Here is a 17,746-nt window from a genome sequence, read left to right on the forward strand (position 1 = left end):
AATATTTGAAAACCTGGTGTTGTAAATCATTTTCTAAGCCTTATAGTTGAGACACCATTTAAAACTCATATAGTTTTAACAAAAGTCTTGCGGGAAAAAATACTTTTGGCCAAAAGGAAGCCTTAGCTTTCGATGCCATTAGAATAAAAAACTAAAAACCGACAAAAATAACATTGAATAAAGAAACAAGGAAAAAATAAAATGAAATGAAAATTATAGAAAATGAAAAATAGAAAATAAAATAAAATAGTGAAAAAAATGCTAAAGAGTGAAGACCAACAAGCGCTAAAATAACACAACAAAGCACAAAAATGTCTACGTGGCCTGATACACACAAGTAGCTCAACACAGTTGACGGGCCGTGACATGCCACCATGGAAAAAAATCCCTCAAAAAAAACCAACATGAAAAGAAAAACGAAACCGAGCTGTCACAACGCTGGACAACTAGGAAAGAGCGAATCACTGCCTGGTACATCCAGCGGCTGACATGGTGAATGATGCCAAAACTCAGCTAGCTGAGTTCTAGCCAAACCGTTGATATAATTCTTTTCTTCTTAAATTTATTCCGGGTCCTTCTTTTTGGGTGTGGCTAGATATTAGTTGACTGAGATTTAACCAAATCTCAGTTAAGTGACATAACATGCAAAAGATAAAAAAAATACAGATCTTAATGTAAGATCTCATGGATATAGTATCGACTAAGACTTAACTTTAATACAGTACTCAACGCGTGTTTAAAAGGAGATGATGTGGTTGCTCGTGGTTACAGAGCTGCTCGCCATTGTCGTCCGCAGGTTAGCCGCCGGCGGCTCCATCCCCATGAGGTACTGGAACGGGTTGGGCGGCGGGGCAATCTCCGTCTCTCCCTCCAGCATCTTCACCACCGCGCTCATGGACGGCCTCTCCGATGGCCGCTGCTGCGCACACCAGAAGGCCACCTTGATCATCATCTCCGCCAGCTCCCTGCAACGCGGATCTTGGTGGATCGTTGACACGACGAGCTCCATCAGCTCACCGGCCTCGTACCTGGTCCACGCGGCCATTGGGAACCACTGTCGGCTGCTCTCCGGCGCGGCATCTGCGTCATGGTTGCTAGCATGCTCGAGGATCTTGAGCAGGAGCATGCCGAAGCTGTAGACGTCGCACTTCTCCGTGATGCGTAGTTCCAACCACACCTCCGGCGCGGCGTAGCCGGGGGTACCGCCCCCGTGGGACAGGGAGACGTGTGTGTCAGCACGGTTGACGAGGCGCGCGAGGCCGAAGTCGGCCAGCTTGGGCGTGAGGGCGGCGCCGCCAAGGAGGACGTTGCCGGGCTTGATGTCTTGGTGCACGATCTTGTGCTGGCACTCCTCGTGGAGGTACCTGAGGCCCCTGGCGACGCCGGTGGCGACGGCGGCCACGGTGGGCATGCTCACGCCGCCGTCCCTGCGGGCGGAGGAGAGGTAGTCGTCGAGGGAGCCGTGGTCCATGAACTCGTAGACGAGCGCGCGTGTGGAGTCGGCATCGAAGCAGAAGCCGTAGAGCCTGACAAGGTTGATGTGGTGCGTCCTGCCGATGGTGCCCATCTCCGCCATGAACTGCTCCTCGGACGTCTTGGTGTCCAGGCCAGGGTGGAGCAGCTTGACGGCCACGGCGAGGCCGTTGGGGAGCTCTCCCCGGTAGACGGTGCCGAAGCCGCCGGCGCCGAGGCGCGCGGAGTAGTTGCGCGTGTATCCGGCGAGCTGCTCCGGCGTGAAGCGAATGGGCTTCTCGTCGGCCATCTCCAGCACGAACCTCTCGACCGTGGCGTTCATCATCACTTGGTCCGACACCACCGTGTAGTGCTGGTCCGCGGCGGATTCAATGGCGATACGCCGCTTGATGCATCTGTAGCGGACCACCATGGCGATGAGCAGGCTGAGCGGCAGGACGACTAGTGACCCTGCATGCGCGCGCGCGAGAAAAAAAAAAGAAACCATCTAGCAGAATTTATATAGTACTATCATCCAATCAAGATTTAAGAGTATAAAGTTAATACAAAGTTGAGTCATTTATTTTAAAATGGAGGAAGTGTATGTATATATAATACCGATGAGTTGGTTCTTATTATTACCGTGGGAAAGCAATCCCTTGGGGCAGGGACCGGAGATGCACGTAGAGGTGCTTCCGATCTGCATCGTCTTGTTGGAACCAAAGCTGATGGCAATGAAGAAGGAGAAGAAGACGATGAAGGTGATGCTGCAAACTAGCTGACGGGAGCTAAAACGGAATAGAAAGAAAGAAAGAAAGCGGCTTCACTTGTTGAGCACCACAAAAACGAACGTGTAATATATATATAAATAATGCTAGCTACTTGCTTGCTTCTCGATCAGTTGACCCACGGCGGCCACTACTCATATCTAGTAGCTGGCGACCTCTCCTTCGTGGTTTTCAGAACACGCGCATCGAAAGATGAACAAGAGCCACACAGTACATATGTGATGGGCAAGTTGGCCTACCGATTGAAATTACTGAGCCGGTATATCATCCTGAGATTTACAAAGTCATCATGGGCGCCTCGTCATCGACGGGAACGTCTCCTCCCACGGAATGCGCATCGCCGGAAATCCTGAAATAAATCCAGAAATAAATGCGAGCACCAGGATTTGAATCCTGGTGGGCTTGGGATATCACAGACCCTCTAACCATCCAACCACAGATTGGTTCGCAGGAATGATGATTTTTTGATGTTCAATAGATATCAACAACCAAGTGCTAGTGCATTTAATTGTCTTGTTAGTCTAGAAGCTCCTACTGATTTTATAAACCTTGATCAATTCTTAACCAGACAGCTAACCACGTGTGAACTAGTAAAAGTAAAAGTAAGAAGAGAAAAAGAACATCCCAAAACCCAAAAAGTGCACGCGCACTATCTAGAGAGAACGAGTGGCCGAACGAGAGCCGCTTGATCTTGTTTCGATCGACGGCGCGCGATGTCCAGGTGTTCCCTGGTCGGGTGGTGGAGCCGCGCCGCTCGGACCGCGTGTGGATCGGTCGCCTGGTCCGATCGAGCCGCGCCGCGCGAGTTTATCTCCCCGACGGACCCACACGTCATAGAGGATTAGGCAGTTCCCCAGCGTGATAGCCGTCGTGGGTAGTGGGCGGCGGTTTCGAATTTCATGCCATTACCCCCGTCCACCTCGCACCTGTCGCCGCGCATTCCTCCTCTTTCCCCCCTGCTCTCGCCGCTGGTTGGTGCTCGGAGGCGGCTCCAAATCCGCCGATGGTTGTGGTCGACGGCGGGGCGCGCCGCGAGGGTCGTCGTCCGCGGCGGCAGATGTACTGCTCCTACCATGCGTTCCCCGGTACTCGTCCCCGTCCCCTCCTTTTTTCCGGTGAGGTCGCACATTTTCCGGTGAGGTCGAAGTAGAGGTCGAACTCGAGGTCGCGGTCGGGGGTAGGGAGGTCAAACTCATTTTCCGGCGAGGTTGAGGTCACCCCCGCGGACTACTTCGTTTGGGAAACCGCCGGATTGGCAGGGACGGGCTAGGGTCGTGCTCATCCCGTCGTTTTTGCGTTGCAATAGGGGGAGAGTTCGTGTATATACGTACGGGATGAGTGGTTCAGGGAGGATGATTGGTTAGTGGCCATAGAGGTTCGTCTGTGGATTGTAGCCTCGCGGTGGATCTGGTGTTTTTGATGAGTGTTTTCCCCCGGCGGTGTGCAACTGTGTTGCCCCTTGCATGCAAATTAGGAGCAGTAGTTGACAATTTTTGAGACAATATAACCAATGTGCCAGCCTTGTGGTGGTTCTCCTGGGTCATGTGTTTTTCCCTGCAATGTGCAATTAGGGACCATTTTTTGTGCAAATCAGTACCTATGCTTCCCAATTTCCCAACATTAACTAGCCAAGCTGCCATCCTTTGTGATTGATCTGGTGGTTCGTGTGTTTTCCCGCTGCTGTGTGCAACTAGGAACCCTTGTTTGCAATTTAGCACCAAGGCTTGCCATTTTTTGCAATATAGTGTACCCAATCTGCCAGCCTCGTGGTGGATGTGGTGGTCCACGTGTTATTTATTCTGCTGTGTGCAAATAGATATCATCACTTGTGCAAATTAGTACTCCCTTGACGGCACGGGGGTGGCTTGTTGGGGAACGTTGTATAAAATAAAAAATTTCCTACGTTCACCAAGATCCATCTATGAGTTCATCTAGCAACGAGAGAGGGGAGTGCATCTACATACCCTTGTAGATCGCGAGCGGAAGCGTTCAAGAGAACGGGGTTGAGGGAGTCGTACTCGTCGTGATCCAAATCACCGGAGATCCTAGCGTCGAAAGGACGGCACCTCCGTGTTCAACACACGTACGGTCAGCATGACGTCTCCTTCTTCTTGATCCAGCAAGGGGGAAGGAGAGGTTGATGAAGATCCAGCAGTACGACGGCGTGGTGGTGGATGCAGCAGAGTTCCGGCAGGGCTTCGCCAAGCGACTACGGGAGGAGGAGGTGTAGCAAAGGGGAGGGAGGCGCCAAGACTTCAGGGTGCGGCTGCCCTCCTCTCCCCCTCCTTTACATAGGCCCCCTGGGGGGGCGCCGGCCCTGGAGATGGGATCTCCCAAGGGGGCGGTGGCCAGGGGGGTGGAGTGCCCCCCAAGGCAAGTGGAGGCGCCCCCTACCCTAGGGTTTCCAACACTAGGCGCAAGGGGGAGGCAAGGGGGGCGCACCAGCCCACCAGGGGCTGGTCCCCTCCCCACTTCAGCCCACGGGGCCCTCCGGGATAGGTGGGCCCACCCGATGGACCCCCGGGACCCTTCCGGTGGTCCCGGTACAATACCGGTGACCCCCGAAACTCTCCCGATGGCCGAAACTGCACTTCCTATATATAATTCTTTACCTCCGGACCATTCCAAAACTCCTCGTGATGTCCGGGATCTCATCCGGGACTCCGAACAACTTTCGGTTTGCTGCATACTCATATCTCTACAACCCTAGCGTCACCGAACCTTAAGTGTGTAGACCCTACGGGTTTGGAGACACATAGACATGACCGAGATGGCTCTCCGGTCAATAACCAACAGCGGGATCTGGATACCCATGTTGGCTCCCACATGCTCCTCGATGATCTCATCGGATGAACCACGATGTCGAGGATTCAATCAACCCCGTATACAATTCCCTTTGTCAATCGGTACGTTACTTGCTCAAGACTCGATCGTCGGTATCCCAATACCTCGTTCGGTCTCGTTATCGGCAAGTCACTTTACTCGTACCGTAATGCATGATCCCGTGACCAGACACTTGGTCACTTTGAGCTTATTATGATGATGCATTACCGAGTGGGCCCAGAGATACCTCTCTGTCATACGGAGTGACAAATCCCAGTCTCGATCTGTGTCAACCCAACAGACACTTTCGGAGATACCTGTAGTGCACCTTTATAGTCACCCAGTTACGTTGTGACGTTTGGTACACCCAAAGCACTCCTACGGTATCCGGGAGTTACACGATCTCATGGTCTAAGGAAAAGATACTTGACATTGGAAAAGCTCTAGCAAACGAACTACACGATCTTGTGCTATGCTTAGAATTGGGTCTTGTCCATCACATCATTCTCCTGATGATGTGATCCCGTTATCAACGACATCTAATGTCCATAGTCAGGAAACCATGACTATCTGTTGATCAACGAGATAGTCAACTAGAGGCTCACTAGGGACATATTGTGGTCTATGTATTCACACGTGTATTACGATTTCCGGATAATACAATTATAGCATGAATAAAAGACAATCATCATGAACAAGGAAATATAATAATAATCCTTTTATTGTTGCCTCTAGGGCATATTTCCAACAGTCTCCCACTTGCACTAGAGTCAATAATCTAGTTACATTGTGATGAATCGAACACCCATAGAGTTCTGGTGTTGATCATGTTTTGCTCGCGGAAGAGGTTTAGTCAACGGATCTGCGACATTCAGATCCGTATGTACTTTGCAAATATCTATGTCTCCATTTTGAACATTTTCACGGATAGAGTTGAAACGACGCTTGATGTGCCTGGTCTTTTTGTGAAACCTGGGCTCCTTGGCAAGGGCAATAGCTCCAGTGTTGTCACAAAAGAGAGTGATTGGCCCCGACGCATTGGGTATGACTCCTAGGTCGGAGTTGAACTCCTTCATCCATATTGCTTCATGCGCTGCCTCCGAGGCTGCCATGTACTCCGCTTCACATGTAGATCCCGCCACGACGCTCTGCTTGCAACTGCACCAGCTTACTGCTCCACGATTCAACATATACACGTATCTGGTTTGTGACTTAGAGTCATCCAGATCTGTGTCGAAGCTAGCATCGACGTAACCCTTTACAACGTAGCAAATGAGATTTTCTGGCTTTGAAAGGAGGCATGCGTGGATTTTTCATGAGGATGCTCTTGTTCCTCTTTGATGATCTAGAGCTGCTGGGCTCGACTCCCTTTGCAGGATCAGAGTTGCATGAGTCACCTGAGACGGTTTTGATGAGGATCCCCTATTTCTATCTTATTCAACCTAAACCCTAACCTCCAGGAAAGGAAAGGAAGCCGCCCTTCATCTTCTCATATATATCAAGATGAGCACCACAACTAGTGCTGCGCACCATGGTCCTCTAACCCGCCACCGCAACTCAACAGCGGTTACATTTCACCACCACCGCGCCATTCTGCAATTCTTTCAAGAAATTGGGAATCACACACAGCAGCCTGCTGGCGAGCAACACAGCAGATGCATAACTCGACGAGTCTCCAATTGCAAGACAAACAGAGACAACATAAACCAATTTGTTTTGTTTTGTTTGGTTGATTGAGTTTAAATATATAAACAATCCATCCATCCATCCATCCATGATCCATATATCAATGCAATGCACACGGCCGACTGAGTGACTAGTCCTAAACTGCTGTTTTGTAAAGGAGCGAGCGAGCAATAGAGAGAGACATACATACATACATACATCATTGATTGTAAAAAGAAGCAGCAGCAGCAGCTATGTAAATGTGAATGTAAATGTAATGTTTAATGCCCAACGGTATCATCCATCCATCCATCCATCCTTTAATTTTCCTCCTCCTAACAACTATAATTACAAACACCACCTTTTTTTCGCTCTCTTCCTGCTCTAGCCTCCTCCTCTCCGCATATCGATCGACATGACTGACAAGATACTTCCTCATTCATTCACTACATATATAGCCTGGCCTGCTGTCAACAAAAGCCAACCCAGTCAGTCAATCGAATCGAATCGAATTGAATAGGATCCCAAGCTCAACACTAGAAAACTCAAATTTTCTACTATCATTATTAGCAAAGTGGCGATTACAATATACTTGAAACATAAGCGGAAACATTTGCTTCTGCCAAAATAACATGCCATCTTTGAAAAGAAGCATCATGCTGAATGAAATAAGACCCACGGGTATCAGGGATTAATAATTGTCAAGTGCATAAAAGCAACAGGGACCCTCGAGGCTTCTCACTTTCAAGCAAATAGAAACTACAACGTTGACATATTATCTTTCCCAACGACAACCACAAGTGCTCAGTTGGCTGGCGGCACGAGTCCAAGCCCAGCTTCAGCAAGTACTCGTTTCTAAATAAATAAATGCCCTGGTGCTACTGTTTATATGTGTCAAGTTTTTTGTGTTCGAGCAGAAATAAATCTTTCCTAAAATGGTCATATGCAACATTTCTTCCTGGCTACAATAGCCAATAAGTAAATAACTCAGTCAGAGTGCTGTTTAAACTACATTTATATACACATTTCACTGCAAAAGACGGTACCCAGTTTTCTCAAAAGAAAGCAGTTTGAATTTTTCTAGTATTTGTTTTGATTTTTTTCGTCAGGGCAGGTGCAGCTGGCCCTGGGCTCAGACGTGGATTACCGCTACTGCAACCGTTAACATATTTTCTTTCCTAATGAGAACCAAGCACAGCAGTTGCTCGGTTGGCTAGCAGCATGAGTCTGAGTGCTTTCCCACCCGCGTTCGACGCCCCGCCTCCACAGGTGCCCTCTTCTTTTATACTCCCTCCGTCCGAAAATACTTGTCGAAGAAATGGATAAAAATGAGTGTACCTAGAACTAAAATATGTCTAGATACATGCATTTCTTTGACGAGTATTTCAGGACGGAGGGAGTATTTAACTAAATAGAGGCATTTTCTTTCCTACAATCGCCACATGGAATATTTCTTCCTACCTGATAGTTGCCTACATAATAAATAAACCAAAGTGCTGTTCAACCGACATTAATATAAGTGTTTCACTGCACAAGAGAGTATCTACCTCGACAAATTAGGGCAATGTCGCTTCACTATGTTTGTAAAGAAAGCTCCCTATTCATGTACAAGAAAGCTAGAGTCAGGAGGTACCTGAAAAAAAAATATTGCATTGCATACAACAGTGAGATGTTTGCTCTATACACAGAAACAAGAACTAAAATATATTTGTAGCCAGGAACGAAGACCTTACCCAGAAAAATTTCACCTAACAATTTGGGATGCGGAAGGGAGACTTGGCCTTTTCTCTACTAGCTCATAATGGAGAACAAAGTTATCCTGCAGCAAACCAACACAAATGCTCAACTATCATATGCAATGCAACAAGTGTACGCGTAGAGATGCTGGATATTCATTCACGAGATGGATGCAAGTACCTTACGGACTGTCTCCCAATTGCCTTGATCAAAGAAGGCATAAGACCCCCGTTCATATGTAGGAGTTTTGACAAGAGGCTCCATGTTAGAAATTCTTGTGAACCATTGCCGTGCTTCTTTATGGTAATACCATCCACGATTATATCTGATGAAAACAGGACACATGCATTACATACCATACCAAAATTAAAATTAACTTGCTGGAGCTCTGCACAGTTGTGATGTGTTAAACTAGGTCGTGGGCAAAGGTTAAGATAAGTAAGATATTATTGCCATATTTTTTAGGGAAAACATGGGATAGCAAAAATAGATAGCTTACAAGGAAGTTTGAAGGATGCATAGCAATGCTAAACATAAGCTGTGCAACTTAGCAAAAATGAACAACAACACCAAAAAAAATCAAAAATTAATAATAGAAAATGTTGATATTTGATAGAGAAAAGCAGGAAAACGAAAATGGAACATTCCCGTAGCTTCAGGTAGCTAAGCGGATCATGAATACATTCAAATGTTGCTGAGTTACAGTATTCAGAAAGATAAACAAATCCACAAGGCTACTAATTTTTTTCTGATAGATCCCTGACAGTCAATGGGCGTATCTGACAGGTTACAAGTTAATATTCATTAGCATTATACCTTTGATCAGGACATAGCAGTATGTTCCCTTATCAAATGTTAGCGCAAATAAATCACATTTCTTGGTAAAAGATCATAACATGAAAAAGGTGCATGCATGATGATCTAATTATTACATCTGACAACAAGATATTTAAATGAGATAAGCAGTGAACCCCATGTACTCACAGTTCATTGGCAGCACATATTTGAGCTTCATCCTTCGGCATGCTGAAAACAGAAGACAAAAGATAAAACCTTAAATTTTACCAAAACTAATGGCCGAAGTCAATAATACATTCAACTAGCAAAAGTACCTGTAGAATATGTATAACAGTATGAGTGTCTGGAACTTCTGAAAATGCATAGGCTGCACGCAGCAAGACAGAACTTGTTACAATATATTTATCATAAAATGAACCGGCTGCATCAAAGAAAGATTCTGGGCCTTCCTTGAAAATTAATGGGTCTAAAACATCGATCCCATTACACAGAAATGGGCAACAGTAGTAATTGGCAGGAGCTTACCTGTAGTGCTGGGGGTTGCTCAGCAACATAACAAGCTGGAGTAGTATATTCGGGATCTCCTTTTGCTGGTTCATTTGAAAATGGAGAGCCAAATGTCTTATACAGATTGTCTGGTGAATTCAAATTCAAACCCAACGTTGTCAAATCTATTCCCAAAGCAAGAGATGACAAATCAGGATCATTCATCCTTATAACTCCCAGCAATCCTAACAAGCCGTATGGATCAGGTGGGGTTCGGCCTCCCAGAATGGGCTTTAGACCATGATCCGCATATGTCTGTGCAGCTGAAGAAGACATCTGCTGCAACCTGAAAGGACTCTGAGTCTGCGGCTGCTGGTATTGCTGGAGCAGTTGCTCGTATGATCCCAAACTAGAAGTTTGACTCTGAGAGTTTAGTGGTCTTAGTCCAATATTTTGGGGCCCACCGCTCTGAATCTGACAAAACATAATGAGGATTATTACTCTGTGTATGTATTTACGGGTAAATAAATATGAGCAGTAAACCTGATCATGATGCATTATAGTTTTATTTAGATGAAGAATTGTCAAAATAGAAAATATGTCAGAACCATGACGACAATGAGGGACATGTTGAATGTCTGATGATCGTTTCGAGGAATGATTTCCAATATAACTTACTGAATTAGCAGCACCCTGCTGATGTTGCTGACGATTTGGTTGATAGCTACTTCCCAAATTAAACCCAACTGACCTTGACATCTGCGTACGTGTTCATAACATGTCAAAATAAATGCTCAGCGGGAGAAACAAGGATTCAAAGTTCAGAGACATGAACCCACAGGATATTGTTGTCCTTGCATTACAGGTACATTCTCGTGAAGTTGTTCCTTGTGATGTAACTCCATAGGATAATCTGAACTGCCACCTGATAATTCAAACTGTCAGTATTCTGTATAACTCACCGAAAATGGAGTACAGGAGGAATGTAATAAGGTAGCGCAATGATCAACCAAAAGATATACTTTAGGAAAGAATTTTAAAGCCTCAAGAAATACTACAAAGGTCTTATTTTATTCCGTGCACATTTATAAAGCATTAAAGCTTGAGCATGTCACACGTGGAAATGATAGGTCCAAAATTGAAAGATTAAAACCATGCAGAACACATGGCACCATTAAAGGAGAATGACACCAGAGTTGACCAGAAAAACGACAAACTACATTTAGTAAGAAGATGGTTCGTCGACCTAAACTGTAATAATAATACTATTAAAAATAAAAGACGGTATAGTTACATTTGGGCCTAAAGGCGCAAGTGCAACTATTTGTATTCATCCGTATGGCTGTCTTGATGCCCCGAAGCGGGCACAAGAATACAAATTGTCCGCGACACTTTACAAAGTTGACGACTCAACGTATGCTCATGGATGGCCAAATTGGTAACTTCGGCAGAAATTACTATAAAATGCTGCAGCTAATTAATTTTCAGGATGTTATTTTGATCCACATTGGTCCACACGGCGGTAGGTCATGAGGCTCATAGTTAACTTACTACCAAAGTAAGCTTAAATGAATTATAACCATAGCAAGCAACAGAATTAAATTGGCTTAACCACCTCCCAATGGCTTAGCTGCTATGCCTCAAATCATACCTACTGTTAGCTTCTAAAAACGTCTTATATTGTGGGACAGAGGGAGTAATATTTAGCTCATGTTTTATATGAAGAGTTGGACCAATGGAAAACACGAAGGGTTTAGGATGCCCTTCCATCTATAATCATAAGTCATGATATGAGAAGCTTACAATAAATTCTCTATACGAGTTCTCACAGGAAAGACAAATTGATTATCTTCCCCTAAGGTAACTAACTAAGAGCTCTATACCCATATCATGCATTAACATTGTCCTACATATGTCACAAATAGTTCATACTTCCATTTCTCGCAAAAATTAGGGGTACTTATTACTTATAGGCATCTGAATTGCGACACACGTAGGAATGTTGCAGAGAGGCCCTTTTATCCAAATGTCGTTTCGCGCATTTTTCATAGGTGGCCACCATATATTCTAATGATGATTCATGGTAATTTCAGTAGCATCACATGATATTTTTCTGCATTCCCGTGAGGCCACGTCAGCTGCATGGGGTCTTGCCCCCGCTGGCCCTATCACGAAATCTTTGCATCCTCGTCTTCCCACATCTCTCTATGATTGTATTCACAAAAATGGTGTGCCATAAATTTTGCTGCAACGGCCTCGGCACCTTCTAGTTAGGTCAGTGCAAGGTGTCAAGAGAAGTAGAGAACACAACAATACCTTTCAAGCATATAGAAAGGTAGTAAGCATTCGTTGACTTGAGGAGAAGATCGCGGCATTCATACTACAGGACGAAAAAACCAATGGGCTTTATCACAGATAGAACATTTTATGACGGAGTAATTATGTTGGTAACTAAGCTGTTCAAATACTGAGGTTCAATAAGTACAGAGTAGCGGGGCTGTATAATAACAGGCATGAAGCCGATATTAGAACTTCAAGATCACAAAGTAACACAACTAAATAATCATGCTCCACTACACCGAAAACATAATGAGAACAATCTCACTGAATCAACAGATAGGTTCTAGAATTAATTCAACTGTAACAACCTTTAAATCCTGGCAAAGCGGGGAAATCTTCGTTCTGAATACTGAACTCCTGGTTTTGTTGAACAATGGAGTTAACGCCAACTCCTTGCTTCCGTAGTGATCCTGCAATTTAGAGAGATTGGCAAAGAAACCTCCAAAAATAGGGGGAAATATTTACGGTTTTCCAGCAATTTTACCATATTGTCCCTGTGGACCACCAGCTGAATTAGGTCGACCAGTCAATTGGGGGAAATCATTAATGTCGAATGGAGCGCTGTCACTGGCGTCATGTAGCATCCCCATAGAACCCAGAGAACTATTTCCTGGTTGCATTTGGTTCTGGGATAATGAACCACCAGACGTTGGGTATGAACTTCCAATCATATTCATCAGTTGCGACGATCCTGGTGTTAGAGATAAAAAAACAAGCTGGATGAGAACATGCAGTTCAACAAAAGAAAATAACACGCTATATTCTTCTTTATCATTCACCCTTACGAGACTATCATTTTTGTATAAAATATAAACAAGCTTTTATCAACCCAGCTACTATAATAAATTTAAATTGGTAATATCACAGAATAGAACAACATTAAGAAATAGGTACAGTAACAGTCACTAAAAAAGCAAGAACAGATATACTATGCAATAACCAACTAAAAGATGGATATTCTCAAATAATACTAAGAAAATAGCATTGTTTTCTATTTATTTTAATATGTGTGCCTTTGTTTGCAGGATTCTATATCTAATTATTATTAAAAAGTTTCCAACAGCCAACATATGCCTGCAAAAGAAAGAATAGCGATGACAGGAATTCCATCAATGTTGGACTTAAATATTTAAGGTAAAATTCTAAATTCTAAAAGTTGGCTCCCATTGTACAGAGCTAACAAAATGCCTATTGCCCCAGATAGTGTCACTTCCAAAATTGAAGTCTGCAATACCCTATAGCATCACATGGTTCATAAGTTATGAAGCATGAACATTAACGCTACCTACTGTGTTTTCCAAAAAGAAGGTCCAATGAAACCTATATCATATGGGATGGTAACCACTTATTTCATATGCCCAACTTTTTTTTCGTAAGATAAAGTCAAGGAACAGAGCATTAACATAGCAATGGTTAAACATGCTTAAAAATAGTATTTCGAACTAAAACATGAAGTTTAACATAAATCTATGGAGTAAAAAAATCAACCTATGGTTAAGTAAACTACCTTGCGGAATAAGGCCATTCATCATCCTGTTGGATCCTTGCACATTTAGTCTTCCACTTGCAGCATTGCCACTAAAATCAATGCGCGATGAGATACTCGGCACCGACAATCCACCAGAGCTTATGTTTCTTCCAATGTTACTTCCACCCACAATGTTTCCCGCAGAGCTTGTAATACGTGGGCCCAGGTTTCCTAAAGCTGGATTGCCAGGAACAGAATTTCGACTACCACTGGTGCCCAAGTTTGAGGATAAACCTTGAATGTTACCGCCCATGTTCATTCCACTGCTGAATGCTTGACCTCCACCAACATTCAGTCCTCTACCACTGACACCTGAATGTGCATGAGGAATCTGCAAAAGAGACAATAATACCAAGACAGTAAAAATCATCATCGTCCACATGAAACCACAGCAAGAAGAAGTATGTCATAATTAAGCCAACAAAATTGTTGGTTAGATTGCAAACTCATTAACATGCAATGTTCATGGTGTTCAACATATATAAATAATAATGCCGCAAACCTCCAGAAAGGTGGGCATTCGAACCTGAGACATGGCAACAGGAAGGTTGTTTGAAGCAAATCTCCCAGAAATGCTCCCTCCAGGTTGTTGAACCCCAGAGGATGGAAGGCCACTCATGGCAGCATTCCTTTGTGCAAGTGATCCAGGCATATTTGGAAGACTATAATTTCCATGAATGTTGTGCAGACCTGAAAAATGCAGAAAACGACAAGAGTTAAGAAGGTGTACTCAATGGACGTTGCACTATGTCAATGCACTAACCGAGCTAGTGTATGTATCGTATGCTCACCAGAGTGATGGAAACCTTGAACTGAGCCAGATTGACCAGAAAAGGATGTTGTGAATGGCCGTCCAGATGAGTCTGGAAGGTTCGATGTGGAACTGTTAAGATTTGACTGCCAAGGAAGAAAGCATCAAGTTATCAAAACAAGTAATAACAAAACCTAGTAGACAGACAGAATTGGAAAGCGTATATATATATATATATATATATATATATATATATATATATATATATATATATATATATGGTGAATGCATGGTAGTCCTCCAGTTACAAGGATAAGCAAGTACATTCAGCAAGCCGGACATTGTTGGCAACGGGACAGCAAGTCAGCACTCAGGTTCAACTGAAGATTGTCCACCAAAAATGCATGAAACGGTGATTGCCGCCAGTCTGAAACAGAAACGGACAAATCCATTAGTTAATTGTAAATTATAAAAAAAAACTCGAAAAAGAAAAACTGTGCGTAATAATTTAACTTGGTAATAAAAAGTTAGCATCTGAGGCACCCTTCCAATCCAACATAAACAAAGGAGCTAGTCAGGACAGCATACAAATGTGCAGATTTCAGCATCGAGGAAATGCAGCCGTCCTAGGAGAGGAGACACGCATGACACGTACATATCTGAACTTTAGCTGATGCCAAGTGCTTGAGTTTGAAAAGAAAGGCAGGTGAACTGGCTGTTGAGCAGCAAAGCAAACACAGCCTGAATAAGTATCCAGGACCGAGTGGTTGAGGAGTGTATCGCAGAAGAGAAGCTGGCGACTGCAAACAGCGTACACTTAAAGGAAAGGGTCATCACTAGCTGCCGTGGTGGTGGCGCTGGATAATATGCATCTACTCTACTTCCAATTCCAAAAGGATGGTGAAATGGAAGTAAAGTGAATTTTGCGCATTCAGGAAATGTAGAGTAGGATGGTTGGCATGTCGGGAATTCAGTGAATGTGGCAGGGCAGAGCACTGACGGACAGATTTGCATCTAATCTAATCTAATAAACAAGGAAATCCGCAGATAATCAGAGACAGAATCCCTAGCACCATTTCACCACTACTCAGATGGAACATGGAAGGGAAGAACCAATTGTAGAGCAACACCTTGGTTGGGGTGGGCCGTGGGCGGGGAGAGGAGAAGCTTGTTTTGTCCCATGGGCCTGGAGGGAGGGAGGGAGGGAGGGAGCACCTTGGTTGGGGCGGAGCGGCGAGGGCGACGGGGCGACGGAGCGGCGGGGGCGGTGAGGCGACGGAGCTGGCCGGAGGCGCGGCGGACGGGACGGCGGCGGTCGAAACCCTAGGCTGTCTGGGGTTGGGTTGGGTGGGTCGATCGATTGGGACGGGTGGGAAATAGTTTTTTTTTAGGGGAACGGTCGCGCGTACTGGGCCACGATCTCGCATTGGGCCTAACGAGCCCGGCCCGTATATATCCCAGCATCATCATCGGCCCTTTCTTCTCTCTAGAGGGCCCAACCCGTCTAACCTTGAACTCTGTCTTTCTCGCTACTTATTACTTTTTTTATTAATGGGGAGCAAACGGAGACGTTATAGCCCTCCAGGGACCAGGGGAATCCGCCTTGAAATTCTGGATGTTTATTGTCAGGCATCAGGTCAACGAGTTAATTTGGCAAAGAGCTCAATTCACCACAGTAATGGGTGCCCGAATAATACAAGGGAGGCTATAAAAATAAACACTAGAGGTACCAACGGAGGCTCTCAATGATCGCTACCTGGGCTTACCGTCTGAAGTAGGAAGGAATACAAATGGCACTTTCAAATATACTTGGGAGACAGGGTATGGAACAAGATACAGGGTTGGATTGAATAGCTCCTGTCAGCAGGGGGAAAAGATGTACTTACAAACTCCATGGCACAAGCAGTCCCCACATATTCAATGGTCGTTTCCAAATTACCGAGAGGTTTGTGCGAAAAACTAAACAGTATGGTCAGGAGCTTCTGGTGGGGCAGTAGGCAGGGCAAACGAAAACCTCATTGGGTGTCATGGGATACTCTCACGATGCTGAAATGTATGGGAGGCTTAGGGTTTCGAGATTTTGATTTGTTCATTTTGGCATTGCTGGCTCCACAAGTCTTGAGAATCTTGATTACGTCGAAATCATTAAGTGCTCTTAAGTCTGTGTACTTCCCAGAAACAAACATTTTGTAGGCCAACCTCGGATCCTCGCCCTCCCAAATCTGGCGGGCACTGGTGGAGGGCCGAGACATTCTCAAGTTGGGCCTCATCAGGAGAACTGGAAACAAGAACTCCACATATGTATGGCGACAAAACATATGTATGGCGATAGAACTGGATCCCGCGTACGAACATTTTTTGTTCTGTTGTTTTTTTTTTAAACATGAACTTCTTTAATCAATGAATTCTTTTTTTGTAATTCACGAACATTTATTTGATTTTTGTGAACATTTTTAAGAAATTCATGAACATTTCTTTGAATTCATGAACATGATTTAAAATACGCGAAACTATTTTCATAATCATGAAATTTTTTTGATTTCTTGAACATTTTTTCGACTTCCCCACCTGAGCTCGTGTCTGAGTTAATTGATGCAACATCGGGATGGTGGGACACTCCGAAGCTCGCCAGGCACTTCCATTCCATGGACATTGAAGCGATACTATGCATTCCCAGTAGTTCGGTTCAGTAGGAGAATTTTGGGGCATGGCATCATGAGAAAACAGGAGTATTTTCGGTAAGATCATGTTACTGTATGTTGGTTACAACGAAAATAGTGCGAGAGGATTGGCTAGAAGGTAGGCCAAGTTCAAGCTCGAGCCGCTCAGAAAAGGCGTGGACAACCTTATGGACGATTAAAGTTCCGTCAAAATTCTATGTGTTTGTGTGGCGGCTAGCCCAACGATCCATGCCGTCAGGACCAGTGCTGCATCACCGGAAGATGGCTACTTCAGCAAGGTGTGAACTATATGGTGCAGAGAACGACGCATGGCGACACTCATTACTCGACTGCACCACCATGGGGAGATGCGTGTGGGCACTCGTTGACGACTCACTTATGGAGCATATATGAGCACGATAACATGCTCGGAAGCAAAGGAATGGCTATTCAACATGCTTGAAACGTTGCCACATGCAGAATTTACAAAGCTCATCATTACTTTGTGAGCAATTTGGAGCGCAAGGCGGAAAACAATCCATAAATCGATCTTCAAGAGTTCGGAGGCAATTTATGGTTTCAGACCTGGACATCATCGCAGACGCTTCACAGAAGCAAGGTACAACTATGCCACGGTCAGTGCAGATGCCAAAGTGGATCCTTCCAATGGAAGGTATGGTCAAAATTAATGTAGATGGAGGAATAGCTAAGAACACTT

At 44.7% G+C, this 17,746-nt stretch overlaps 2 protein-coding genes and 1 non-coding gene across 4 annotated transcripts; 1 reads left to right on the forward strand and 2 right to left on the reverse strand.

Moving 5' to 3' along the window:
* Positions 1-561: 561 nt before the first annotated feature.
* LOC119324933 (G-type lectin S-receptor-like serine/threonine-protein kinase At1g34300) lies at positions 562-2,304 on the reverse strand. Its single transcript, XM_037598697.1, has 2 exons — positions 2,095-2,304; positions 562-1,923 (listed from the first exon to the last, which is right to left on the reverse strand). Exons 1-2 carry the CDS (start codon positions 2,156-2,158, stop codon positions 737-739), a joined length of 1,251 nt encoding a protein of 416 aa, XP_037454594.1. The 5' UTR covers positions 2,159-2,304; the 3' UTR covers positions 562-736.
* A 4,572-nt stretch (positions 2,305-6,876) lies between these two features.
* On the reverse strand, positions 6,877-15,720 carry LOC119325883 (probable NOT transcription complex subunit VIP2). 2 transcript variants are annotated; one of them, XM_037599603.1, is made up of 16 exons: positions 15,584-15,720; positions 14,693-14,795; positions 14,409-14,514; positions 14,144-14,307; positions 13,597-13,948; positions 12,574-12,780; positions 12,398-12,499; positions 10,589-10,674; positions 10,428-10,508; positions 9,789-10,223; positions 9,578-9,630; positions 9,450-9,491; positions 8,646-8,790; positions 8,462-8,547; positions 8,276-8,361; positions 6,877-7,192 (listed from the first exon to the last, which is right to left on the reverse strand). In XM_037599603.1, exons 2-14 carry the CDS (start codon positions 14,708-14,710, stop codon positions 8,473-8,475), a joined length of 1,866 nt encoding a protein of 621 aa, XP_037455500.1. In that variant the 5' UTR covers positions 14,711-14,795; positions 15,584-15,720; the 3' UTR covers positions 6,877-7,192; positions 8,276-8,361; positions 8,462-8,472. The 2 variants fall into 2 exon arrangements, with proteins under 2 accessions (XP_037455500.1, XP_037455499.1); XM_037599602.1 differs by having other exon boundaries at positions 6,877-7,195.
* LOC119327137 lies at positions 14,409-14,486 on the forward strand. Its single transcript, XR_005158416.1, has one exon. It is a non-coding gene; the product is annotated as a small nucleolar RNA snoR35 (small nucleolar RNA).
* Positions 15,721-17,746: the final 2,026 nt, after the last annotated feature.

Source organism: Triticum dicoccoides, chromosome 6B, assembly GCF_002162155.2.
Source record: "Triticum dicoccoides isolate Atlit2015 ecotype Zavitan chromosome 6B, WEW_v2.0, whole genome shotgun sequence".
In the NCBI taxonomy this organism is placed as follows: domain Eukaryota; kingdom Viridiplantae; phylum Streptophyta; class Magnoliopsida; order Poales; family Poaceae; genus Triticum; species Triticum dicoccoides.

Excerpts from the sequence above, each read along its gene's own strand:
- LOC119324933 (XM_037598697.1), bottom strand. The coding sequence starts at position 2,158 with ATGCAGATCGGAAGCACCTCTACGTGCATCTCCGGTCCCTGCCCCAAG. Across the intron at positions 1,924-2,094 it reads CAAGGGATTGCTTTCCCACG|GGTCACTAGTCGTCCTGCCG; the intron begins GTAATAATAAGA and ends GCGCGCATGCAG.
- LOC119325883 (XM_037599603.1), bottom strand. Across the intron at positions 14,308-14,408 it reads TCAAGGTTTCCATCACTCTG|GTCTGCACAACATTCATGGA; the intron begins GTGAGCATACGA and ends TGCATTTTTCAG. Across the intron at positions 10,224-10,427 it reads AGCAGGGTGCTGCTAATTCA|ATTCAGAGCGGTGGGCCCCA; the intron begins GTAAGTTATATT and ends ATGTTTTGTCAG.